Source organism: Pinus tabuliformis, chromosome 1_2 (assembly GCF_031772625.1).
Source record: "Pinus tabuliformis cultivar Carrire ecotype Pingquan chromosome 1_2, CPIR1, whole genome shotgun sequence".
Classification (NCBI taxonomy): domain Eukaryota; kingdom Viridiplantae; phylum Streptophyta; class Pinopsida; order Pinales; family Pinaceae; genus Pinus; species Pinus tabuliformis.
The window spans coordinates 716713230-716741004 of record NC_142298.1 but is presented as its reverse complement, the minus strand read 5'-3'; the positions used below and the strand labels follow the sequence as shown (position 1 = coordinate 716741004).

The following is a 27775-nucleotide window of genomic DNA, read 5'->3' as shown; positions in this document are numbered from 1 at the left end:
CCTCACCAATATTATATATATTACATCTAATTATAATAGAGATAAGAAAAAATAAAATATATATTAATAGAAATTAAATAAATTAAAACAATAGAGTTTAAATCTAATGTTATTTTAAAAAGGGTTTGTATAATAAAATTATAGATTTCCAAGTTAATATATATATTTTATACTTAAATAAATATGAAAATTAAAATAAAATTTGTTTCTTTAATAATATCTATATTTCATAATTTCAACTATTTTTTTTCTTTTATATTACATCTTTTGTATATTCAGTGTGGGCCATAATGATGGTTTTTCTGGTGCCCAACAATCTTCCTAAATTCTTTTATATTCATTGGCCATCCGGGGATATGAGGAGAATGAATAGCTTTCCAATGACAAAAATCACAATTGGCCAGATGCCTCATCTTCATTTGGATAGAAGGGTTTTCCATAAACAGGTTGTTTCTCTTAGTTCCAGACCCATATCCAAATCTAAACCTAGCGGCATACCCTTAGCTTCACATGGTTCCATCAGTTGAAACAACGCCCAAGCTAGCAATGTCAAATTCACCTACTTTCGCAGTTATTTATTGCAGTGAAGCTGCCAAACATCAAAAATCTGTTGCAGTGAAGCTCCCAAAAAGCTCCAGAGTACACGTTGAAGTTCCCTGTGGTTTTGGAGCCGAGCAGCTCCCAAACTGCCATGAGCGGTGGAGCTTTGGGTACGTGCTCTCCAATGCCTTGAGTGGTAACTCTGTAACTATGGAATTTTTAAATGAAAATTTTTAGATTTTGAAAATTTGTGAAAAAATTTGAAGTGAAATTTTGATTTGTGTTATTTAAACTGGTTTTTTTAACTGTATATGAATTTAACATTCAACATTCTGAAAAACCTTGTAATGACTTCCATTTCAAGTTTAGATTAATCCCTTACCTTTGAACACTTCGCTTTCAAGTTTAAGTTAATCCTCTCTCTAAATCGCTTTCGCTTTTTATTATTATTAGTTGTGACACAGAATTCGCTTTTTTTTAGTTGTGACAGAGAATTCTCAGCTGTTACTTGAACCTTTCCTTGCATTCCAAGAAATTGTACAACCCGGGTTTTCCGTTTACATAAATTTCCACGGGCGCACCGATTCCCTTGGCACTTTGCATTCCGGCTATTGCTGGCGAACTCTTCCTGTTTCTGGGTTTCGAAACTGAGGATCATATAATATGGATCAAATATGTCGTTCGTTGCAGTCTGTCAGTATCTGTGAGGATGAGGATCTGGCTGAACTAGAAGAGATTTTAAACTACAAATTCAACAACAAAAGCCTCCTGGAAGAAGCGATAACACATTCATCCATGAATGACACCAAATCCTACCAGAGGCTCGAGTTTTTGGGGGATTCTGTTTTAAGCTACCTCGTAACAAAGCATCTCTACTGGAGGTACCCTGAACTTGACGAGGGCGATTTAACATTCTTGCGTTCTCGCAACGTCGATAACGAGAAGTTTGCAAGAGTATCTGTAAAGCACAAATTTTATCAATACCTCCGCATGAAGAAACAACCAGAGCTTCAACGTAATGTAAGTAATGGTTTAAACTTTGACTCTATAAATTGGTTCTAGTTTAGATGTATAAGTATCAATACCTCCGCATGGAACCAGAACCTGAGCCTTAACGTAATGTAAATCTATAAATTGGTTGTAATTTAAATGGATAAAAGAAGAAGCCTTCCTGTCCAATTTCAAAAGTGTGTGTAGACAGAAAGTTCGGTGAAGGAGTGTTTTGAATTTCATATTAGAATTTTAAAGGATTGTAGATAGGTCCAGTGGTGGGACAAATTGTTGTCATCTTTACTTCTTTATTTAGATTTTTTATTTATAATATCAATTTTCTGGAGCCTCTTATAATGTTGACTATGTATCTGGATTAAGTTTTAGATTCCTCAATTCCTCAATAGGTAGAGGAAAAAAGTGTCGTTTAAAAAAATAAAATAAAATAAAAATTCACTGAACTAGATCGATCCAGTGATTGAGTGTTTAGAATTTCAAAATAAAATTTTATCTTTAAATACCTGATTTACTATTTCTATGTAAAAAAAGCCTGATCTACTAAAAAGAAATGTTACCGAGTGATGATTAAGTGTTTTGAATTTCTACAAATTCAGTAGACTAGATCTAGCAAAACATATAGTCGAGTGATGATTACGTGATTTGAATTTCATATTAAAATTTTGAATGATTGTAAATACAAATTCAGTAAATTAGATCTAGTGATTGAGTAGTTTGAATTTCATATTAGATTTTTAAATATTAGTTATAGTTTGACTAGTCATAGTTACTGAGTCAAGTAATTTTTTCTATTTCTGGTTTGAGAGGGCGGAATGTGAACTAACAACAAAGCCGAGATTATAGCATTATGGGGACTCTTTTTGGTTGGAGGGCTGAATGTGATTTAATAACAAAGTTGAGATTACAGCATTATGTGGAGTTTTTATAGCAGCAAAATAGCTAAAGCTAGATAAAATATAGGTATATGGACATGCAAAAGGAATTATTGACTAAGTAAACAAGTATACTGATTTCAATTCACTGATACTTGGAATTATTGACTGGGTAAACAAGTATACTAATTTCGATCCACCAATACATGCAAATTGGATGACGAGGATCCAGAACCTAGTAAAGATTTTTAATCATATACATTTCTAGCATATATGCATGATCCTGAACCTGGTTAGGACTTTTAATCATACACATTTCCAGCATATATACAGAGAACATAATTGGACAGCAAATATCCTATCCAAATGAAGTATTTCTAAGGAAACAGGTAAAAAAAACTGAGTGTTCAACCAAGGTATCATGGTAAATGCAGGCAGCATCAACTACTCTTAAGAGACATTTTAACAGAGACTTGATTTTGAAGGAAGGTTTGTTTCTTTAAACCATGAAAGTGTTCATTTATGAGAAATTATAAGGGTTATAAGTTACAGTTTGATGTTAAGAAAGACACTTTTGTAAAGCAGAAAATAGATATATAAAACTTAGAAATGACAATAGAACAAAAAATTAGAAGAAATATGATGTAAAGAACTAAATCTAACTTATACACTGTCCTTTTCTTTTAATACAAAGATAGAGTTTTTTCTTTTTCTTTTAATACAAAGATAAAGTTTTTTCCTTCCTGGAAAAAAAAATAGAAATTCAATGAATTAGATTGAGTAATTGAGTGTAAATACAAATTCTAGTAAACTAGATCTATTAAGTGAGTTGTTTGAATTTCGGATTAGAATTTTAAATAATTGGAGATAGAAATTCAATGAATTAGATTATGTAATTGAGTGTTTTGAATGATTGTAAATAAAAATTGATGATTGAGTGTTTTGAATTTCGTATTAGAATTTTGTATATAGAAATTCAATAAACTAGATTTAGGAATTAAGTGTTTTGAATCTCACTACAGAATTTTAGGGTTAAATGCCTAATTCATTATCTCTATGTCAGAAAAATCCATAAGTTTCCGTATTGATTTTGTGATGAATAATGAGATGACTCCCGTTGTACAGATTGAGAACTTTGTCAAAGCCATTGAAGACGAGCCTGAATCCGAATCCTTACATGGCGGGTATTTCGATCCTCCCAAAGTTCTGGCGGACATACTGGAATCTATAGCTGGTGCAGTATTGGTTGATAGTGGGCATTCTGTGGATCGAGTGTGGGAGGTACTTATTTACCTTAAATTCTTTGTTCCCCTACCATTTGAAGAGTCATCTCAGTGTTGTATACAGTGATTTATCTCAGAATTGTATGCAAGTTGCAGGTATTCATGCCCTTGTTAGAACCTCTGGTTACCCCGGAGACGCTGCAGCAGCATCCCGTGAGTGAACTAAATGAACTCTGCCAAAAGCACAGGAAACAAATACAATACAGAGACTCTAGAAAGGGCAATAAAGTGAGGGTGAAGGTATTTATCGATGGCAAAGGGGTTGCGATTGGTGAAGACCAGAAAAAAGAATTGGCACAGAAAGCGGCCGCTAAACATGCTCTGAAGGAATTAAAGGAGATGCTAAAGGAGGAAGATAGAGTAAAAAAGGCACGAGAAGAGGAGAAGCATAGCACCTGTCAGTTGAACACCTTTTGCAGCCGGAATCATTGGCCTCCGCCATTTTACAAGTACGACTTTACTTCCTTTGTATACAACTCAACTCAGCTCGCTCTCAAAGCTTTATCTTTAGTCTGTTCGATTCCATTAACTCAACTTATTCTCAAATCTTTATCTTTACTCTCTTGGATTCCATTTAACTCAACTTTTTTCAATTCAACATTTTTACTCAAAGTATTTAATAATAATAATAATATTCAAAGTATTTAATAATAATAATAATATTCATTTTTAAGGTCACAGCCAAGTCAAACACTAAAGTATGAGACTTGGGACAAGGGACCCTAAGTCTACGAAGGGATACATACTCTACCCCCTCTGGTTTTGAAGCTGTGACCTTTTAAAAGGAAACACATACTCTTAACCATTAAACCCACTTAAGCTATTTAAAAATATTTTATTTATTAAAAAATTATATTTCTAAAACAAATTTTTTTTTTTTAACTAGATGAAATTTTAGTAATATATATTTAATTTTCTCGTATGATATTATGACAAAGTTGGAAGAAAGTGTTCCTAGAATTCTAATTTGAAAATATGTTTAAATATCTGTATTTTTTTTAATGGAAGAAATTGAAAGAATAGAAGTAACCGGCGATCCATCTTCAAAATTGTTTTTTGAATTTTATTTTTTTAATTAAAAATCATATATTTTATGAAAATTATAAAATAATATATATCTAAATATTATCTTATATAAAAAATTAATTAAGTATAAACACATTTAAATAATTAATAAAAGTAATTACAAACTTCCTGTCATTCTCAACAAATTTGTGAGTACTCTGAATATAAAAATCAACTAACAAGACATTTATGAGTACTATAAATATGAAATAATATAAATAATTAATGAAAATAAATACAAAATTCCTATCATCCTTAATAACTTTGAATCAATTAGAGAGACATTTATGAGTACTCTAAATATAAATATGGGATGGTTATGATATTTATAAAAGATGTTTGATAGTTAAGAATTTAAATTTAAATGCAATTTTTTTTTTTAAATTAAATTGTTATCATTTATTTTAAAATATATATATATATATATATATATATATATATATATATATATATATATATTATATATAATATATAAATATAATAAAAAAATTTTAAAAATAAAAAAATAAAATATTTTATTTTAAAAATTTTAAAAATAATGTTGTTAGTATTATTTAAAAAAAAACAATATTATTTTTTATATTTGCTAAACAATATTGATATTTTTTTAAATATTTTTTTAATACAAATATTAAATCACAATTAATAAATAAAAATTTCATACTTTGTATGCACAAAGTGAGTCCATGAATAAAGTTAAAGATAATAAAAAACGTCATCAACCAATATATATATATATATATATATATATAATTCTTGTTATACTTTTAGGTTAATTTAAAATTATGTTGAAATTATGTCTAGAGTAACTTTGAGTTATATATAGTTTTGCCCAGGATTGGACCACAAAATCTATGGGAACAAATCTCCCTACTTAATTATTGGATCACATACTTGGGACCTACAACTTGTCCTCCTCTATATGGACTTGGTTATATGAGGAAAGAGGAGTGCCTTAACAGTGCACCCATTCACCATCAATCCAGAGCCCCATGGGCAACTTTTAAAATTTTATATTTTAGTTATGATTATAGAAATATATTTTAACTTATCTTGTTTTATTTTTCAAAAATTTATAATAAAATTAATTACAATATTAAACATTTTTTTTCTAGCATTTTTTTCATATATATATATATATATATATATATATATATATGACAATGATGATGATTAATGTAGACTAAGTTCTATATGGTTTTAGCATTGTATCTCTATGCTAAAAAAGCAGTGGGAGAATAGCTCTTAGATCACCATAATTTTGTTGAGTTAAAAGGTCAAGTGTAATAGATATTTTGAAAATTAGATCTAATGTGAGTATAAGATGAAAAATCTATGAGAAAACACATTTCATCTTCAACCCTTCGAGGATTGCACAAATGACAAACTCTTTCATCCCATGGTGTTTTCAAAATTGAACAATGCCTAATTTTATTATGAATCTCATGAGAATTAGGTATAACCATTGGAATGTTCATTTTCTTCATAACATTAGTTAAGACATAGATAATTTTGGTTTTCAAGATTGTGGTACCTCCTTATAATATCATAGTTTCTTTTTTCTCTCTAGCTCTTTATTTCTCCATAATTTCTCCTTAATTTTGGAATTAGTAATGTTTTTAATATTATCTAAATTCTATAAGATGATCTCCTCCTTAATTCCCCAATGGTCTACCAAAGACTGGGCATTGTTATACCACACTCGCATGAGTCTAAGGTGGGGGTTTTGGCTAGATTTAGTACCAATTTTAAGAAACATCTTGGCATCCATGTTGTACAAATTCTTCTTATACATAAGGTACCTAGTCATATGCAAGGTTTCAATGGGTGAAGCGCTTGCTTCAATCATGAGGGTAGTTTATAGGTAGTATTTCCCTAATCTTGAAGTTACAGGTTACCAACTACTTTCATATTTGTTCAATCTTCCTCCATGATTCTCTGAATATACTACAACCCTAGACCTTACATCCATATAAAATAATACGAGTGACAAAAGTCTTAAAGAGGAGCTTCCTTTTATCCCAAATCCAAATATCTTCCAACTTACAATTGATTTGAAGCACATAGCAAGCTTTCAAACCTCTATTTATCCTTTTCTAAATGTTATATTTCTAATTGAGCTTATGATGGATGTCAATTTCCAGATATTTGTATGAAGGAACTTCCTTCAAGGAGTTGTCATCATAAATTAAAGTATCATAGGTGATATTTTTTAACTCAATTATCATGACTTTTGTTTTGTCAGTATTTACAGTCATATCCATCTTGGAGCTAAAATATACTAGGATTTTGAGTTTCTTTCCAAGATCATAACGGTTCCTTGCCAAGAGAACAATATCATCAGCATAAAAGAGAAGAGTTATGACCATACTGATGGAGAATCAAGTAGGGAATCTATTTAAACAATTCTCCTTATCTTTAATAATTTCTTGTGAACTTTAGTTAGCTTCTTATTGTTCTTTATTAGATTCTTTTCATCAAACAATTATCAAGAGCATAAAGAATAAAGACAATAGACACAAGAAGTAGGCTCCAAACCAAGGAAAAACCCCTCCATAGGGAGAAACCAAAAGAATCCCTTCTCTTGTTATTGAACCAGATCAAATGAGAAATCCAAGACCCAAATTTCAATACCAAGATCTCCTCTAAGAACCAAGTCATCCCTCCAATGATCTCTTCCAAGCAATTCAAAGATCAACCAATTCGACAAAGGTCAAAACTCCTTCAATTTACTCCAAATCATAGCTTTGGCCCTCTACCTTAGGTTTGAAATTCATACCTCCAAGTTCGACCCCCAACAGACTACAAAAACCTAGCTTTCTTGCATGTGTGAGAAAAAATGTTATCAAAAATCAAATTTTAGGTTTCTTCTTGAGATGTTTCCTTCTCCTAGACCTTCGCCCCCTTTTTCTTCTCATTTCTTACTATAGATCGAAGATGAGATAATTGTGTGCTGATGAGGTCGAATTTCCTTCTATATATATGCTTCTCAAGTCAAATAAGGCCTCTTCTATGCTGACTTACTGTAGATCGAAGATGAGATAATTGTGTGCTGATGAGGTCGAAGTTCCTTCTATATATATGCTTCTCAAGTCGAGTTAGGCCTCTTGTATGCTGACTTTCTCTGGAAGGGCCGTCTCAGTCTTGGAGGTTACAAATGACTTTATAAACTCAAAAATAAATTCTTTTACATGTTACAACTTGCCCAAATGGATCTTATTCAAATTATACTGACTCTCTTGACTAATCCAGGTGGATATTTGTGGCCACCCGCTAATTTCACTTGGATCCCCTCTAGTGCTTCTTTCAGTTTTTTCAGTTTCCTTAATTATAGCACAGTTTACTATTTTTAGCAGTTTTTTCGGGTCCTAAACTTCCAGAGCCGTTTTGAGGCCCTAAACGACTTTTTTGGGAAATCTACCGCCAGCGGTTTTTCTGCCAAAAAATCGTCTTTTCCGTCGTAGTCCTCGGAGAGATCTTTCCAACGGGCTATCATGCGCGTCAAACAAAGATAATACGACCAATTTGCGACCTCGGGAAGTTGATGTACCAACTTACCCAAAAACGGGGCCCACAATTTGGCGTTTCATCTTCTAGGGTTAGGTTTTGGAATGTGAAGGGTTTCCCATTGTTTCTCAACGATAAATAGGCCTTCAAGCCTCATTGTAGAACAGTTCAGAGGCATGTAGCCACCACATCTCTTCTCAGAGATAAGCTACCATCGCCCTAGCTGGTTTATTTCCATTATTGTTTATAAGCATATTTCAGTATTCCATTAATGAAATGAAGTATTATTTCCGCTGCATCTTTGTGTATATGGTTATCTCTGTATTTTGTTGCATTCCTATTTAAATCTGGATCAGTGGTATCAAAGCAGTCTGCTTTTTCTCTGTTTTTCTTTGCATGTCCCCAATGAGGTCGGGATATAAGGAGTTAGGGCTTGAACTGGTCGAACCTTTGCAAGACTAGCCTCGCAAATCTCGACGACCTCCCATGGCGGATGAGAAGAAATACGAGGGGGCAGGAGATCCTATCAAAATCTTGCTTGAAGAAGCCCTCGAGCGGCAAAGGAACGCGATGATGGATAGCTTTGCGTAGATCCTTTAGCGGCTACCTAGAGGCGACGCATCGACTTCCAACAACTACTCTGGAAACGCCACACCATTTAAGGTACAAGTTAATTTTGAAATCCCCATCTTCAAGGGTCGAATAGACGCAGATGCCGTAGATAAATGGTTAAATTTGCTAGATGGGTATTTTTCTGTTCATGAATTTTCAAGTCGGGAAAAGATTGTTTTCGCTCTTCTCAAAGCAGCCCCCCACATCAAGGACTGGTGGGAAACCTACTGCGAGCAGAAGGATGAAAGTACAGGCTCACTATTTTCAGCCGCACCCACTTGGAATGACTTTCGGGATGCCATCAAGGAGCAGTACTACCCTGTCAAAAGCTATGAGGACAAATACATCAAATGGACCACACTGCGGCAGGGATGAGACCAAGATGTGCCAGAGTTCACAAACATTTTCCATACCCTTCGCACACAGTTGGGTATCAAAGATTCTGAGCTACATCTGGTACTCAAATACCGCGACTGCCTACACAGATACATCCAAGAAGAGATGGAGTTCTTGAACATCTCCTCACTCGGCACAGCATACCGATACGCTGTCAAAATCGAGCAAAAGTTCAAACAGAAGAAGCGAGACTTTGGATCTGCAAATCCAAAGCCCAAAGGACAAAGCCAAGGCAAGGTGACCCAAAACAACTCGTCGAAGCCGCAAGAAAAGAACAACACCACAAAGCCAAAGAAGGACACAGGAAAGTGGTGTGCGTTCCACAAGGGTCCCACTCATAACACAAGTGAGTGTCGGACCAAGCAGTCGCTGGTGGCCGAGTTGAAGGCTTCCGAATCAGATGCATGTTTTGACCCTGAGCCAGAACCCGACAAGGGGAATGGCAAAGGGAAGCAGATCATTGATGCGGAGCCCAGTGCCACTGTTGCCACCACCAAGATCCAGAAGAATGAGCCTGAAGACCCAGAGGAGGGGGAGCGCCTTTTCCACTCACAAATGTGGGTGAAGGGTTCACCGTTGCAATTCATTGTTGACAGTGGGAGCCAGAAGAACCTTGTTTCAGCAGAGGTCATGAAGCGATTGGGCCTACCGACTACACCACACCCGCAGCCGTACAGTATCGGGTGGCTTCATGAAGGACGAGATCTCAAAGTTCGCCAGTAGTGCCGCCTTCCCTACAGCATCAAGCCCTTCATAGACGAGGTATTGTGTGATGTTACACCTCTGGATGTTTGCAATGTACTATTAGGCTAGCCATACTTGTGGAGGCGACATGCTGTGTATGAGTCAAGGCCTCGCGCTGTCATTATTTCTTTGGGTGATTCATTATACAGGATACCAGAGGTAGCCCCACCTACCGCCACCTCTTTGATAACTACTAAGAAAGGCACCAAGCTCATCTCCTAGACCAAGAAATTCATCTGTCTGGCTCACTTCCAAAGTAAGGGGAAGATCGTTGCTACATCCATGACCCTCGCAAAGGGTTCATCCACACAAAAGCAGCAGCAAAGGGATACGGTCATGATAGAACACATGAACAACTTCTCCTCACCCACAGGGGTACCACATAAGTTTCAGGTGGGTGACAAAGTTTGGTTACATCTGCAGAAAGAATGCCTTACAAGAGCCCATCAGAAGCTCCGACCACTTCGACATGGTCCTTACACTAGTACCAAGGCTACGGGCAACAATGCTTTGAAGCACAACATTCCTCCATTCCTTCGCTTGCACCGAGTGTTCAATGTGGACCATTGTCGACCATGCTTCCCACCATTACTAGACACATCCGACATTGCAGAACAACTCACACCCACAGAGTTAAATCCAGCTTGCATGGAACAAGCTACAACTAATCGGATCATGGACACACAGATCAAGCACACTCGCCAGCATAATATCCAACTATATCGAGTTGTCAAAGCAGGACAACTCCTTCACCAGGGCAAGTGGCTCACCAGGGACCAAGTGCAGCAGAAGTTCCCTCATCTCATGGAGGAACTCAACGCAATGGGGACCATTGCTTCCTAAGGGGGGAGGAATGATCCAGGTGGATATTTGTGGCCACTCACTAATTTCACTTGGATCCCCTCTAGTTCTTCGTTCAGTTTTTTCAGTTTCCTTAATTATAGCACAGTTTACTATTTTTAGCAGTTTTTTCGGGTCCTAAACTTCCGGAGCCATTTTGAGGCCCTAAACAACTTTTTTGGGAAATCTAACGCCAACAATGTTTTTGCCAAAAAATCGTCTTTTCCATCGTAGTCCTCGGAGAGATATTTCCAACGGGCTATCATGTGCGTCAAACAGAAATAATACGACCAATTCGCGACCCCGGGAAGTTGATGTACCAACTTACCCAAAAACGGGGCCCACAATTTGGCGTTTCATCTTCTAGGGTTAGGTTTTGGAATGTGAAGGGTTTCCCATTGTTTCTCAACAATAAATAGGCCTTCGAGCCTCATTGTAGAACATTTCAGAGGCATGTAGCCACCACATCTCTTCTCAGAGATAAGCTACCATCGCCCTAGCTAGTTTATTTCCATTATTGTTTGTAAGCATATTTCAGTATTCCATTAATGAAATGAAGTATTATTTCCGCTGCATCTTTGTGTATATGGTTATCTCTATATTTTGTTGCATTCCTATTTAAATCCTGATCATTGACTCATGAAAAATATTCTCTTAAGTTGAGAAACCCTAGGAGCATGAAATTCATGCTTGACCTAATTGGCCATTCAAATGGAGCATGAAACCCATCAATGAAAATAATATTTGTCTTTCTTATTTTTCTTGTTACATAAGATATGCAAAACTATATGAGTATAATGACAATTATGAGGACCGAAACTAGTTACACTTTCCAACACATATGAGTGAAGGTGGGGCCAACACAGCCTACATCCTACAAACACCCTTCTAGCTTATCAATGTATATGCCAAAAAGGGTAAGGGATAAGGGACACCTTTCTTGACTCCAATATTTCATTTAATTTCCTCCAAGCAATAGTCAATGGTATTAATCTTGGAAATAAAAGTCTCATATAGATCTGTCACAATAACTCTCACCTAGACATTAAACATTATTTCTTCTAGGCTTTTCCATAGCTTTGTTCTAGGAATGGTGTCAAAAGATTTTCTAATGTCAAAAAAACAATAGAAGACATTGATTTCATTATTTTGTCACTCCTTTGGAGTTATCCTAAGAGTAACAAGATGCTCTAAAATTGAATGATATCTCCTAACCCCATCTTGTCTTATAGCTATTTTAGCATAGATTTCAAGCCAAAGACTGATCTTCTTTTCCATAATAAGCATCTATAAATTCTATATAATGTGGCTAATCATAATGGTCGTGTACTTAGAAGGAATTCTTTTATCCCCACTTTTAATTATAGGAACAACACTACTTTATGTCCAAGGTTGAGAGAAGTCTTGCTTCACTACTAAATTAAAGATCGTTTGCATATGTGGGATGAGAATAAATTCTCCCATTTTAAAAATTTCTGCTCAGTAGCCTTTAGTGTCCTTATATTTCCAATTAGTGGGCCACTTAACCCCAAACTTAGTATCTTCTAAAGAAAATATATTACCCTCTATAGTGGGATTCAAAATGGTTTCCAAGGTGTTAGGGTATTCATAGATGTTTTCAAGGTAAATATTCCAGCTCTTTAAAGGAATCAAATGATTTTCTTTAGTCTTATAAATCATAATTTTCATCCAAAATTTTCTAGGTTAAGGCTTATAGAGGTGCAGTAACTACTCTTGTTTTTTACTTATATAGTATTATTTCTTTCTTTAAATAATAGTTTTGTACACATTTATCTTATCAAGATTTTAGGTTTCATTAGGAGCATCCTTAATTTCTTTTCTAGTAATTTTGCAATCATTATCATACCAAGAGTTGGTAGTTCTATTATTGTTTTAATATGGCACCTTGGTAGAGAAATTGTTAATGGAAGTAGAGAGAGTTGTAATAAAATAATGATATAGGTACTCAATGTTATTCTTATAATTTGAGTAGTGTAAATCGCTATTATGATCCTTTCAGAAGAGAACCGTTTTACTCATATCATAAATCATGTGGCTTTGACTCTTGCAATTCTCATGTGTGTGCTTGTTTTGTATGGAAATTCTTATAGTTAAGGCTAAAGGTCTATGACCAGAGTGGGTCTCATAGTCATTTAAGAGGTCAACATTTACAATTTGGTTGGAAATAGGGATATCATATATCAAATAATCCACATGTTACATTTTGAAAACGATGGGTACAAGTCATATTGTTGGAGTTTGGCCACGTAGATTACACCATTGCAAATTATAAAGGTTTGAGAAATAAAATATTTGACTAACTCAATACTAAATAAATTCTCAATTACATATTCAAAGTTTTTGTTGAATCTACTATCTAAACCAAGGTCATCATCTAGTCGGAGGGGATTAGGGTTTGAATAATTACATAAGATAGCTTAGTTGTATGTAGTTCTAGCATTAGAGTCTCCTAGAAAGAGGATATAACCATCATTTCTTAGATTATGAATATCCTACTCTAAAGTATTATAACAAAAATTCTTATCTAGATTTTTAACAAGCTACAATATAAATCCTCTTAGTGTTAATGTCAAATATTTTGATCCAAATGTATTGATTTAGGGTGTTTATATTATGAATATGAGTGTGACGAGAGTTGCACTTTTTTCTATAACATAGTATTCATCCAGTTCCCTTGTTAGAGGATTGCTTCTTCCAAGTTTACCACAAAATGAATCCATCTACGGGAGGGACCTTAGACTCACCATGCTCCCAAGTTTCATCTATCAAGGTAATATCAATTTCATTAGGGATCTAACTTAACATAGGACTTTTATGCCATGAAAATCCATGACAATTCTGAGCCACAAAATGTATCCATCTATGGGAGGGACCTTAGACTCATCATGCTCCCAAGTTTCATCTAAAAGATAATATCAATTTGACTAGGGATCCAACTTAACATAGGACCTTTATTCTATGAAAATCCATGACAGTTCCCAAAATCAATCCAAACTATTCCAAATTCTAATTGATTACTCTCCTTTTAGTCTCTATCCCTAATAATAGCTTTCCTATTTGTAATGATTACCCATTTTCCTTCGTCTAAAAATTAAATTATTAAAAACTAAATATAAAATCTATCCCATTCTAAAAGCTTTTAATTACAATCATCCACAAAATCACCAAAATTTTATATCAATCATTAGAAATAAATGTTAGAATAATACATATGGTATAATACCATATTCAATTTAGAATTAACTGATCTCATCCAATAATCATCTACAATGCCACAAAATTTCTTAATGCAACCATCTAAAAGGTATATATATATCTTTTTTGAGGGGTCACAAAACACATTTTTAGTACTTTTAGTACTTTCAACGTATAGTTTAATCATGTAACATAAGGGGATGTTAATTGTTGTGCAAGGTAATGACGGGATGTTAGTTATCTTATAAGGTATTATTACTTTTTTACATTTTTATATATTATAATTTTTTATATAATCTTCGTCTCGATAGTTAAGATCCTTTGTTTACGTGTAATTTCATATTATTAGTCCGTCCCTCCCAGGTACTATAGTTTTTTCCTTGACAGTTAAGGCCTTTTGACCATGTACACTTTTATAAAAAATTAAATCTTTATCTAAAGTTTATTTGAATATTGCAATTATATGATTTATTCCAAAAATTCAATTAAATTTCATATTCATTGAATTTAAGGAATGAAATTTGTGATTGGGAGATATGAATTTTTTTTTTGGTGTATGCAATTTATTTTTCTGAATTATTATAATTTAATAATTAATTTCTGGTAATTTGTGAATGTTTAAACATTCTATTTTTGACAATGTGTTTCAATCAAATCTCCTAAATACTCTAACTCAGATGGTGTGCTTCAATATAGCTTTCTTGGTCTTTCCATCTCCTCACTACCTGGCATTGTTCAATTTTACACCTGGCATTGTTCATATTTACACCCGAATCACTATGCTCAGATTGTGTTATACCAAATCATTATAAAAAATAAAGTACGAAGTAGAATGACAAACTAAGGCAAATTAGAAATGTAGCAAACCATGAAAGAATGAGAGTTAGGTTGTGCCATGTTTGTTGCCCTTTTTTCCTCTAGTTTAATGAGTGGGAACAAATCACCCAATTGATACTCCTTCTTCCTCTCATCCAAATAGTGTGGACAAATCAACTCTTTTCTCCTTTTCTTCAAATAGTGTGGATAAATCACCTAGTGCATCACCATCTTACTTCTTTCCTCTCCATAACTTGACCTTCATCCACAAGTTGAACGATACTTCTTTTGAATGAAACCTCCTTTGGGACTAGTTTCTCCCATCTAAGTGAGGAAGCAATTTTTGACCTAATGAAGGCAATGATTGATCCAATGGAATGAAAGAGAAATATAACATAAATGCATAAGGAAAAATGCATAGAAAACATTAGTTATTGAAACACTAACATGGAATGCTATATAGCTAAAGGTCATTCAAGCAAAGTGGATGAAAGTATGGTTACAATAAAAATAAAAGAAAATGAAACTTCAATGAGGACATATATTTGCACAATATCAATATACAACACTTAGTATATCTATTAGTTGAGATGTTAGTATATCTATTAGTTGAGATGTTTAAATGTTTACCTTGATTGAAACTAAACAAGAAAAATATCCATGTAAATATCCATGTTGACTATCAATCTCAATATTGTCTCCAAATAGTGCTTCAAATTCCCATAAGGATTCATTTTGATATATAGGAAGCCATTGTTGGAATTGGAGAAGATAGCCATAGAAAAACCATGCATATTGTTGGAAACAATGTTTAATATTGACAGGGGGGTGAATTAGTATTAAGGTTAATTTTTATTTTTATCCCAATTTATATATTCATTTCACTTAGGCAACCATTCATGTGAGAAACCATCAACAATGTATCATGTAGCATCATTATAAAACACATCATAATACCATGAGCAACATACTCATATGAACATATAGGATTTAACATGAAAACCCAAAAAAGAACAACCACCAATCTCTGTTTTATGATGTAAATATGAGCTCCTACTCTATTACACCATTCTTTTTGCAAGTCACCACTCACAGGAAGCACAAAATCTCTTAGATTTTTCGTTAGAACCAACTCCATTATTTTGTAGGCACCTTATGAGATTGATGGAAGCACCAATTGAAGCACCAACTCCTTGGATTTATTGCAAGAACCAACTTGGAGCTTCATGGATTTATGCAAGCAACCACCTGTAGGAGGCACCAACTTCCAAGCTCTACTTAGAAATCCACTAGATGGAAAATAGAACTCGCTATTTTGTAGACTCCAACCCACACTCAATAAGGAAATGCCTGCTCTCTGTAATGGCACCCACTTGGCCTGATTTTAGTTATGTCTATCTCAATCCTTGGCCCTTTTTACTAGCACTAAATTTTCCTAATTTTATGTTGTGCCCATCACAAATTATTGACCCTCTATATTTATCAACAACATACTCACAGCCTTCTCCTCATTCTATCCATTCTGCAACAACACTTTGTTCTGTATTATCAACCCTCATACATCCACCATGATCAGGAGCTCTTGACCTTCTCTTCTACGCAAGAACACTTGGCCACACTCAACAATACACACTCACTCAGATATTTCTTATCAACTCTCAATAATGTTTCATTGCCCCATTCTCAAACTTAGTGTTCCTAAGTTTTGTTCCTCTGTTACACAAGGAACAATGTTGGACCTTTTATGCGTCACTCTACTTAAGTGTACTCTCAGAATGGGTTATCATTTTGATGTTACATATTTTTATCAATCATTGTAGTTGATTTAATGTATAGAATGGGATTTAGAGTGTTTTCCCATGCTGAGAATTAAATCTCAGTCTAACCTGACCACTCATGGAGCTCCTCCATTAAATTTTTCTTGTACAAACAACATGTTTGTCCAATGCTCGAGATGTACTTTGACATGGCATTCTAATATTTTGGTCTAATCTACATTAACCCTCTTCTATATATCATGGTCCTCGTTTCCTTGCTTCTCAACTCTTTATTATCGCAATTAATTCCAGTAGCAAGTTTTACTTGTTCTTCTTCCAACCAAGATCCATTAACTAACTTGGGAAAATTGTTTCCTTCTTTGTTGCCTTGCTTCTCAACTCCTTTTTGTCACCATTTATTCTAGTACTAGTTTTACTTGTTCTTGTTTCAACCACGCTCCATTAATTAACTCAGGAAAATCATGGCCCTTGATCCCTTCTCATTTCCTTGCTTCTTAATTATTTTTAGTCTCCATTAACTCGAGCAATGCCTCTGGTGTGCTGTTAAACTTGGTGAAGTCATCAAATATTGTTGATGCATTTAATCCTCCATAATCCAATTATGGTGAATAGCTAATTTGGCATATCTGCCAAATATGGAGGGACCCTGCCAAGTACGTTGTTGACCTATTCAAACCTTCTCTATATTATTAATGGCCTAAAATGCTTAAGCCCACAACTCCTCTTAAAATTTGCATAATGATTTTCATTACGTGAGCTTGTAATGCTTTCTATATGACTCAAAAGCCCTTGGTCACATAAAACATAAAAACTATTGCAAAACCATCGCCAGACTACATGTTCATCCCCTTTAAGCTATATACCCTAAGGGATTAATCAATATGCACCAACCTTTGCACCCCTGGTCATCTAATGCACACAAAACCAAGTCATAAACTCATTGTTATCCCCCAACACTATTTGGACATGTCTGACCTCTAAATCAATGGGGAAAAACCAATGGGGTTATGTGCCCCTATGGGACCACCCATTGTAGCCACTAGCCAATTAACCAATTGCCAGTGTGACCTATAATTTTCACTGCAATACCACCATGTCTCACTACGTCGTCACCCTAGGATTTTACATATGCACTACATCTCGAACTCCCGGGTAGTAACCTCCAGGATTGTGTGTCATATGGGATCGCCTTATAACCACATGCATGAATTATATTATTCCAACGTCCCTGGTTTGTATTCCACCTGTTCTTGCCACATGCCTTGGCACTTGGTCACCTCAACAATTCACAGTGATATGCCTTTAAAACTCTCCATCATAAGACCTCCAATATTACATGCCTTCGTGGTCCCCTTTCTTCAAACTTTCACCAATCATAAACTGCCTAGGATGATGTGTCACATCCAACATGTTAACGTGTTAGGCCCCTATACTACTAGTCTAACCCATTATTGTTATTAGTACAACCCCCTTATTATATTGTTGTACCCATGTAGTCCCCATATTGTTACTATTGTGCCCCATAGAAGCCCACTATTGTTATTATTGTGCCCTTACATTATTACTGTTATGTCGGCTCTAATTATAGTATGACCCATTAGACTCCTATATATAGAAAGGAGGTATTTTCATTTGTATCATCGAAGAATTGTTCATTTGTGTAATGTAAAGGAGGTTGCCCCCTTGAAGAGGCTAAATTATAAGGTGTTGATCTATGTTCTCTATCTTTTTGTGAGCTGGTTCCATAACATTTGGTATTAGAGCTTTGGATTCTAGGGTTTCGCTGCTCCAAATAGGTCATCGTGGAATTTGTGCTATAACTTTTTTTCTGTGACGTTGCAGACGCTAAAAATACCCATTTGGGTTGAAATCGTTCTAAAGCTTGGGTCCGAATTTCAGATATTTTCGTGCTATATTTACGGAGATATGATCTGAGGAAGTTGGCCTTTTTGTGGACTCTCGAATTACATTCCAAATAGGTGACCTGGGGAAAATCGTCATAACTTTTGTTTTGAGCATCAGATTGAAATTTCATAAGAATTTACAGAAAGAGGACGGACTATAGTTTCTTGTGTATATTTTTTAAATCCTAAGGTCAAAACAGTGACACGTGGCACTTCATACACGTTTTCTCTTCTGAAAAGGTATATAATCAGGTCATCTTGGAAGATTGTGCATAACTCTTTCTTGGAGAATCCAATTTTGATCAGACTGGTGGCATTGGAAAGAGGACACAGAGGGCTACTGCAAGTCACAATTTTAGAACTGGAAGAGCCGAAATTACAGAGTTATAGTCATTTCAAGATCGAGCTCCTAAAATCAAGAAAAGGCGATATGAGGAAGTTTGATGGCAAGAATCTGGTAAATTGGATACTTTAGATGGAGCAATATTTCGATCTACATGGTGTACCATTGTTACAAAAGGTATGTATTGCATCTTCATATTTAGAACTGGATCAATTTTTATGGTATAAAGGGCTTTGTTCTCGTAAACAACTTGTTATATGGTCAATTTTCATAGAGGAAATGACAGCACATTATGAGGATACAAAGAGAAACACCTTCTTTAGCCAATTGATAAATCTCAAACAAAAGTGTTCAATGGCAGAGCACATTAAGGACTTCCAAAAATTGGATATAAGGGTAAATGATATTCTAGAGAAGCAAAGGATTGATGTCTTCATAGGTACTTTAAAGGATAACATTCAACATGAAGTTTGTCTTTGGGAACCTGATTCATTGGAGAAGTCATTCAAGTGGGCAAGAAAAATTGAAAGCGAAATTATGGAAACAAGGAATCCCACCACTCACGACTATAATTATGGAAGTGTTTCTTCTCCTAGCCTTCCACAACCTACAAGTATTACACCACAACAATTGGAAGAAACAAGAGAAAAGGGGCTTTGTTACAATTATGATAGCAAATCTACTAAAGGTCATAAGTGTGTTGGGAAGAAATTATTTTACATAAAATATGAAGGGCGGGAAGAAAAGGATCAAGAAACATCAAAAGAAGAGGATATATGCCAGGAACATACCCCAGAGAAAGAAGAAATGAATCCGACCATATCTTGTAAAGCATTGACAAGAATTACCACTCCTCAAACTCTTAAGATAGAAGGACATATCAAGAAGAAAAAGGTTTAAGAAGTGAAAGATCATATCGAGAAAGAAGAAATGAATCCAACCATATCTTGTAATGCATTGGCTGGAATTATCACTCCTCAAACTATCAATATAGGACATACCCAGAAGAAAAATGTTCAGGAAGTGAAAGATCACATCAAGCATCAAGAAATGAATCCGACTATATCTTGTAGAGCATTGGAAGAAATTACCACTACTCAAACTCTTAAGATAGGACATATCAATAAGAAAAAGGTTCAAGCTGTGAAAGATCACATCGAGCATCAACAAAAAGTTCTCCAACTTTTAAGGACAATGCCACTTTGGTGTAGAATCGAATGAAACAACAGGTAGATCAACATCGCAGTGAAAAATGTTGTGATGTAGGTGATTGGGTATTTTTATGGCGACATCTCAAGCAACCTATTTATGAGAAGGAAATGTTGGCAATACTACATGCACTTAAGAAATGGCGACCTTACCCAATGGGAAGACACTTCAAGGTAAAAATGGATCATGATAGTCTTAAATACTTTTTAGAACAAATATTATCTTTAGAAGAACAGAAAAAATGGGTCACAAATATGTTGGGTTATGACTTTGACATCATCTACAGAAAAGGGAAGAAATTTTTTGTTGTAGATGCACTCTCAAGAAAGAATGAGGATGTGGAAGCATTTCTTTCTTGTTATTTCTATTATCCAACCAGATTGGATAAATGAAGCAAGGGATGAATGGAAGAAGGACAAAGAAGTGTGGCCACTCATTCAAAAGTTGCAAAATATTCCAATTCAAACAATATTGCCAGAACTTGAAGAGGAAGGAAAAATCAAATTGGAACCTGGAGCAGTCATAGAAACAAGAACCCAACAACTACGAAATCGATCAATTTCAGAGTATCTCATCAAGTGGAAGAACTTAACCGTAGAATACTCCACATGGGAGGACAAGAATTTTATACAGAAGCATCAAGAACTACTCAAGCATTGAGGACAACACTTTTTGAAGGAGAGGGGCATGTTAGGCCCCTATACTACTAGTCTAACCCATTATTGTTATTAGTACAACCCCCTTATTATATTGTTGTACCCATGTAGTCCCCATATTGTTACTATTGTGCCCCAGAGAAGCCCACTATTGTTATTATTGTGCCCTTACATTATTATTGTTATGTCGGCTCTGATTATATTATGACCCCTTAGACTCCTATATATAGAAATGAGGTTTTTTCATTTGTATCATTGAAGAATTTTTCATTTGTGTAATGTAAAGGAGGTTACCCCCTCGAAGAGGCTGAATTCTAAGGCGTTCAACTATCTTTTCTATATTTTTGTGAGTTGGTTTAATCCTCCATAATCCAATTATGGTGAATAACTAATTTGGCATACCTGCTAAATATGGAGGGACCCTGCCAAGTACATTGTCGACCTATCCAAACCTTCTCTATATTATTAATGGCCTAAAATGCTTAAGCCCACAACTCCTCTTAAAATTTGCATAATGATTTTCATTACGTGAGATCGTAATGCTTTCTATATGACTCAAAAGCCCTTGGTCACATAAAACATAAAAACCATCGCAAAACCATCGCTAGACTACATGTTCATCCCCTTTAAGCTATATACCCTAAGGGATTAATCAATATGCACCAACCTTTGCACCCTTGGTCACCTAATGCACACAAAACCAAGTCATAAACTCATTGTTATCCCCCAACGCTATTTGAACATGTCTGCCCTCTAAATCAATGGAGAAAAACCAATGGGGTTATGTGCCCCTATGACCACCCATTGTAGCTACTAACCAATTAACCAATTGCCAGTGTGACCTGTAATTTTCACTGCAATACCACCATGTCTCACTACTTCATCACCCTAGGATTTTACATATGCACTACAACTCAAACTCCCGGGTAGTAACCTCCAGGATTGTGTGTCATATGGGATCGCCTTATAACCACATGCATGAATTATATTATTCCAAAATCCCTGGTTTGTATTCCACCTGTTCTTGCCACATGCCTCGGCACTTGGTCACCTCAACAATTCACAGTGATATGCCTTCAAAACTATCCATCATAAGACCTCCAATATTACATGCCTTCGTGGTCCCCTTTCTTCAAACTTTCACCAATCGTAAACTGCCTGCGATGATGTGTCACATCCAACATGTTAACTTGTCTGCCACCTATACCAACTATCATGTGTCACTCTCTAAATGGTGCCATGTGTTATCCATTTTCAGCCTTCTTGGGTACCCAAAAATGTTGAATCTTCATGCCATGTATCATGGACCTAGATTGCCACGTGCTCATTGTTACATCATGCTGACATCATACCTAGCCTTGTGAATCCTTTGGATCTTCTAGGGTGATGTGGCTAGTGGGATCCTCTCATATAGTCTTGCACCAATCAAGGCCCATTCCTTCAGTTGCATGCCATCTCACCCAGTGCCTCGTCACTCTAGCACTTCAACCTTGTGCCAACTTTTGTAGCTTCTGGGGTTTTTCCACTGGGGTTATGTGTTAAGTGGGGTTTGTCCCTATAATGACTATTTCCAATCAACACTTCATCCACTAGCATGAAAAGTTCCACATCCTCCCACTGCTTAGTCACCTTGAAACTTCACCTCGCACAAACCTTTGTAACTTTTGGGATAGACCCTTTGGGGTTACATGTCTTGGGCAAGACCCGCACACTTCCTCTTGAGCTAAAAATGGCCAATACAAATCTACCACCTATTCATATTCCACCACATGTACAATGACCATGTTGCTGGGACCCATGGCGAGGTCACTAATTTTGACTTTTGGCTTGCTAACTTTGACCGAACATAACTTTTGATCTTGGAGGCATTTTTTGGACTTCGAAATATCCTTAGAAAGTTCTTTCTGAGCATTGTCTAACTATGTCATTTCCAAGGGAATGTGAGCTAATCTCCTAAGGTAGAAATTCCTTCAAATCTTTGGACTCCCAATCATCATAGTTATAAGATTTGTAGCTTCTTTACTTAACATGCTACTATGATGGTTCTCTATTAAAGATTGTAACTGCCACATCACTAGTCATCTCCCATAGCACAATCATCTTTTCATGAACATCAATGCTAGCCTAGTTCACACCAATACTAATACCCTTGATGCCATTTTCCATTCTAGCAATGTCAAGTGTCCAACCTAAATAGTATTTTATAAATTAATCATAAAAAAAACCATGTCGACACTATTTTACAAACTATTCTTGTTTAATATTTAACATATAATTTACATTCCTTTAGCCCCACGGCAGTAGGCGAGTTGGTAATCACATTGCGGTGAAGTTCGTTACAAAGGCGGGCTTTGTATTGAAGGTCACGAGTTCAAATCCCCCAGACTAACCTGGAGTTGTGGAGAGGGGCGGGCACAGTCTCCCAGGGGTTATAGTGGTAGTGGCCAAAAACGACCCCATGTTACGTGAGTTGCGAGGCTGCCCTAGTTGCTGATTCCCCTGTCAACAAAAAAAAAAATTACATTCCTTACTTATTTTATTGTCATTGTTACACAATCAACACATGGAGAATCACTTGTTTTAATTTCATTGACACAAAATCAGCACATGGATAATTACTTGTTTTAATGTCATTGACACAAAATCAACATGTGTAGGATTCGATAAAACATGTTTTCTTATACATAAAGTAAATTGGAAAGTTTTTTAAAAACATATTTAAAATAAGCAATAAGCAAAAGTGTAAAGGTGCATTTATAGCATAGTGGAGATGAGATGTGTAAGAATGTAGTTAAATATATGTATAGCTTAATTGGACTAAACTGGAAAAATTATGTATATCTACTTAAATGTAAATATATTTTATATGCTAGAATATTTCCCTTGAAACTGAGCATCATGCAGGAATCTCCTCTAACATTTGTAGACTAAATGAAGAATCCATTTTGTAACCTCATATTTCTTTCTCTACTCATGATCATCATGGTAGTGCACAACATTGGCCTATTCCTATTGGGAGACCACATAGTTGAGACCACATGGTTGAGACCACATGGTTATTTCATTGTAGGGATTATAGACATTTTCTAACAAAAACATTTTCCATTCAAAAAACCAAATTTAAGGCTGAATTTGTCTACCTTGCTCTTGACTATCGATTCATATGACAAAATCAAATGCCTATGCCGTTGGTGGCGGTAAAGTTGATACAGTGAAAAATGTACTTACACCTACCTTTTCCTTGGTTGCTATGTTTTTTTCCTATCCTACTCCTAGTAATTCTTTCTGGGATCCAGAGTTTGCTAGGAGGTAAATTGCTTAAACCAATGCAACTATCCCCATATGGTTGATAGGAAAAATGTATTTTTTCAATAGGATTCCCTATATTTTACAGGTCCAACTTGCTTGGATGAAAATTTCTCTCATCTATTTTGCATTTAAGGTACAGTACACCACTCGAAACATAAAACTATTTAAAACCATTTTCTTAGATGGACAAGGTGTTTTAGATGAGTCTGAGGATTCTGAGGATGTGGTTTAACAGTTAGGTGAGGAAGTTTGCTCTCACAAGTTTTGTGGTCCAATCCCAGATAGGTCTATATATGCATGAGAGTTGCTCTAGGTATGATTTCTTGAGTTGAAAAGGTGCTCTAGCAACCCAGTTTAGTCCCACAGGTTTTGTGGTCCAATCCCAAATAGGACTATATATGCATGAGAGTTTCTCTAGGCATGATTTCTTTAGTTGAAAAGGTGCTCTAGAAACCCCATCTCCATTGATACTCCTCTATGGAAATCATGGATTCCATAGAGTGTAGTGATTCCCCCAACACCCCTCTCTCAAATCGAACTTAGGTCCAGACTCCGATACCATGAAGAGGTTTTCTCCTACACCAAAACCCACATATGTTAGTAAACTTTCCAAACCGATAACTAAGATCCATGCGTAAAAATTATGGATTCCATAGAAGTGTGGTGATTCCATAACAAAGAGTTTGTAAAAACAATAGTAACCAAATTCCAATGTAAATGGCCTCATTATCAATATTAACCAGTTTATTAAAGAAAATTGAAATCAATTTCAATGTAAGGTAGGATACCTTGACCACAAATAATTAAATATATGAATACTCACACACACAATAATATTTCATCAAAATTAAAATGAAAACAAATCCTCTAGCATGAAAATGAAAACAAGCCTCTAGAAAAATGAAATGGTTGTCGGTTTCTTTTAATATGCAATGTACATTTTTTTTCGGTGCACATAAAGATCCAATATTTGCATCGATATACACTTGGGTATTCTTAGTATCTGACTGCTAAAAGGAGGGATATTTTAAAAGAATATTCAAATATAAAGAATTTTATAAGGGTTCTACTCCAAAAATCCGCCTGGATCTTCTATCTAGCCTATCAGGTCCACACCTATTATCTTTTTCGCTATTTTTTTTTTTTGACATAATCACCGTTTTTCTGTGATATATGACATTGCAAATAAAAATCTTTCTTCCTCCACATTTACACACTGGAAAGACGTGGAAGAGCTGGAAATCTCTGTTCATTTGCTCCAGGAATGGACTTCATATATCATTGAACTAAAGCTATCAGGGATTGTCCTATCCACAAAAGAGGACAAATTCACTTGGTGCGGCAGCTCACTACAAGATCGAGTCATGCATACAAGATAATCTACCAGTCTCTCAGGCAAATTTATCTCCTCCATTGGTTGGTTAGAAGTTGGAAATGAAATTTCCCTCATAAAATAAAGTGTTTTCTTGGTGAGTGGCTCACAACAAAAATTTAACTTGGGAAATACTCTGCAAGAGGGCCTTTCAGGGACCGGGAAGATGCTACCTCTACCGGGACATCAATCATCTCTTCATACTCCACCCCTACCTCCTCTGTCTGGAAAAGTGTGCTTCAAATGACAAACCCCTCTATAATCTAGGACCATAGTGGCATCCTCTCATTCCTTGGTTGTTGGTCTATGGACCATCCACAACACCGAACGCTAGGTTTCATCATCATCTGGGGAATCAGGAAATCTAGAAAGTCCCTTACTTTTGATAATGTGCTTCCTAACATCTGGCAAACCAAACTAGCTACAACATATTCTCCTACTCTCGAGAATACTCTCCCGTCAAAAAATCAACCCCTCTCCTTCTAAAACATCTAGTCTTCCTATCTAGTCGGTTTTTTGATGGGGCCTCTTTGTTTGACTCTTGTGGATGCGGCATGGCTATCCATCTAAGCGCCGAGAGTCTATATAGGTTTCATTGGCACTGTGGTATGGGATCTAATTCTCGTGCAGAACTCCTTGCTCTATGGGGTCTTCTTCTATGCATCTTGGCTCGGCATTACAACTCTAACTATTTTTGGAGACTCCAAATCCATAATTGAATGGGCAAACAATCACGGCTCCTTCGACTCAACAAACCTGGACGAATCAAAATCCTTCTCTAGACCTTCAGCTCTGTCTCTATCACTCACATATATTGAAGCCAGAATAGTGAAGCAGATCACCTCTCAAAGGAAGGTTACAACAAGATTTTCTTCCAATACTTTGCCTCTGGCTCTTTTCAACGATTGGGACATTCTGATCTAAGCCTATCTATTTTTTCATAGGTTTCATCTTTTTGTGATTCAGAAACTATAAATAGGACTTTTCTTACTCTTCTTATAAATTGAAGAGCATAATCAATGAAGAATAAGAAACCGATTTGCTTCATCCAAAATGGTGAACTAACGGGATCTACATCCCTGTTTTATTGTACTTTCTTATTATCTTTTTAATCTGAAAGCTTTTTCTATTTTGGGATCACACATATATATAGACATGCAGTGTATAAAAATTAAATCTTCATGTGAACATGGTAATTAGAAAAAAAAATTAAATCAATATTTCTTTTTTGTATATCATCTTTTATCAATAAAGGCATTGTGAATTCTTTATTGCACTTACAAATCTTGATAATGAGATGACTAACGATCATTCCCACAACTGTAAATTCAAACAAATTTCACTCCAAATGAAAATGGAATTTCTTCACTGATAGAAGAAGAAAGAAGAAAGAAAGAAATAAATTATTTTAATGTCCACGAGGCTAGAGATAGCCTATGGTACAGATTGCTTCTTCATCTGCTTAATGTATTCAGTCCTTTTTCTGTGAAGCTTCACAATAAATACTCCCAGCTTCTCGATAAACCCCTTGCTAAATAAATTATCTCAAGAGCTAGCTATCATCATATCTGCATCACTTTCCCTGTTGTCTTTGAAGGCCTCACATTCTAAAATGAAATGTTTTTCTATTTCCACTTTTCTGGAAGAACAAAAAATGCATACCCTTTCCTCCCACACTTCCTTTGGCCTTTTCCAACGCCCTGCTTCACAGCGGAGTTGATGAGAATTAGTCCTTAACTGAACAATAAGAATTTTGGCTCTCCAAGAGATATTGGCCTCTATGTGTGCTTTTGGTTGATGATTATGAGTGGGATTAAACACTTCAATATAGTAATTTTTCTTTCTTCCTAGCTCCTTATCCCAAGTACGTGTAATTTTTCTTTCTTCCTAGCTCCTTATCCCAAGTACATTTGTGGAACTTTTCCATAACAAAAGCTTTTATCTCTTCCAAGCTAACTTCAAAACCTTTACCACCTGCAAAAGACAAAATTATTGTCGAAATTTAATTTAGGAGGATAAGCAGCTTTGCAGCTATTTCCTTGTTAAGTATAGATAATATTTAATTGATATGGAATAATCTCTTTTTGCAAGTCACTTAGGTTATAAAATTTAATTAATAATTAAAAGATTTTTAATAAATTTTCATATGAATTTTAATAAATTAGTAATATAAATTTTCTGTATTTTAAAAATTGCAATTTAAATCAGACATGGAAGTAGTTAAATGTTAAATAATATTGATTATAATTGATTGACTAAAATTTTTGGGTTTTTAATTATTGGGCAGGTCAATTGGAAACACGTT

General features: G+C 35.2%; 1 protein-coding gene across 2 annotated transcripts in view; it reads left to right on the top strand.

Annotated features, from left to right (window-relative positions):
* Positions 1 to 1029: 1029 nt before the first annotated feature.
* Positions 1030 to 27775, top strand: part of LOC149207750 (ribonuclease 3-like protein 2) — a 147988-nt gene continuing 121242 nt past the window's right edge. Inside the window, exons 1-3 of one of the 2 annotated variants that reach the window (XM_089393945.1) lie at positions 1030 to 1560; positions 3546 to 3701; positions 3794 to 4152. In XM_089393945.1, the coding sequence (XP_089250071.1) occupies positions 1204 to 1560; positions 3546 to 3701; positions 3794 to 4152 (872 nt within the window). In that variant the 5' untranslated portion in view covers positions 1030 to 1203. The remainder of the gene's footprint in view (positions 1561 to 3545; positions 3702 to 3793; positions 4153 to 27775) is intronic. The other variant, XM_089393946.1, reaches the window with a different exon arrangement.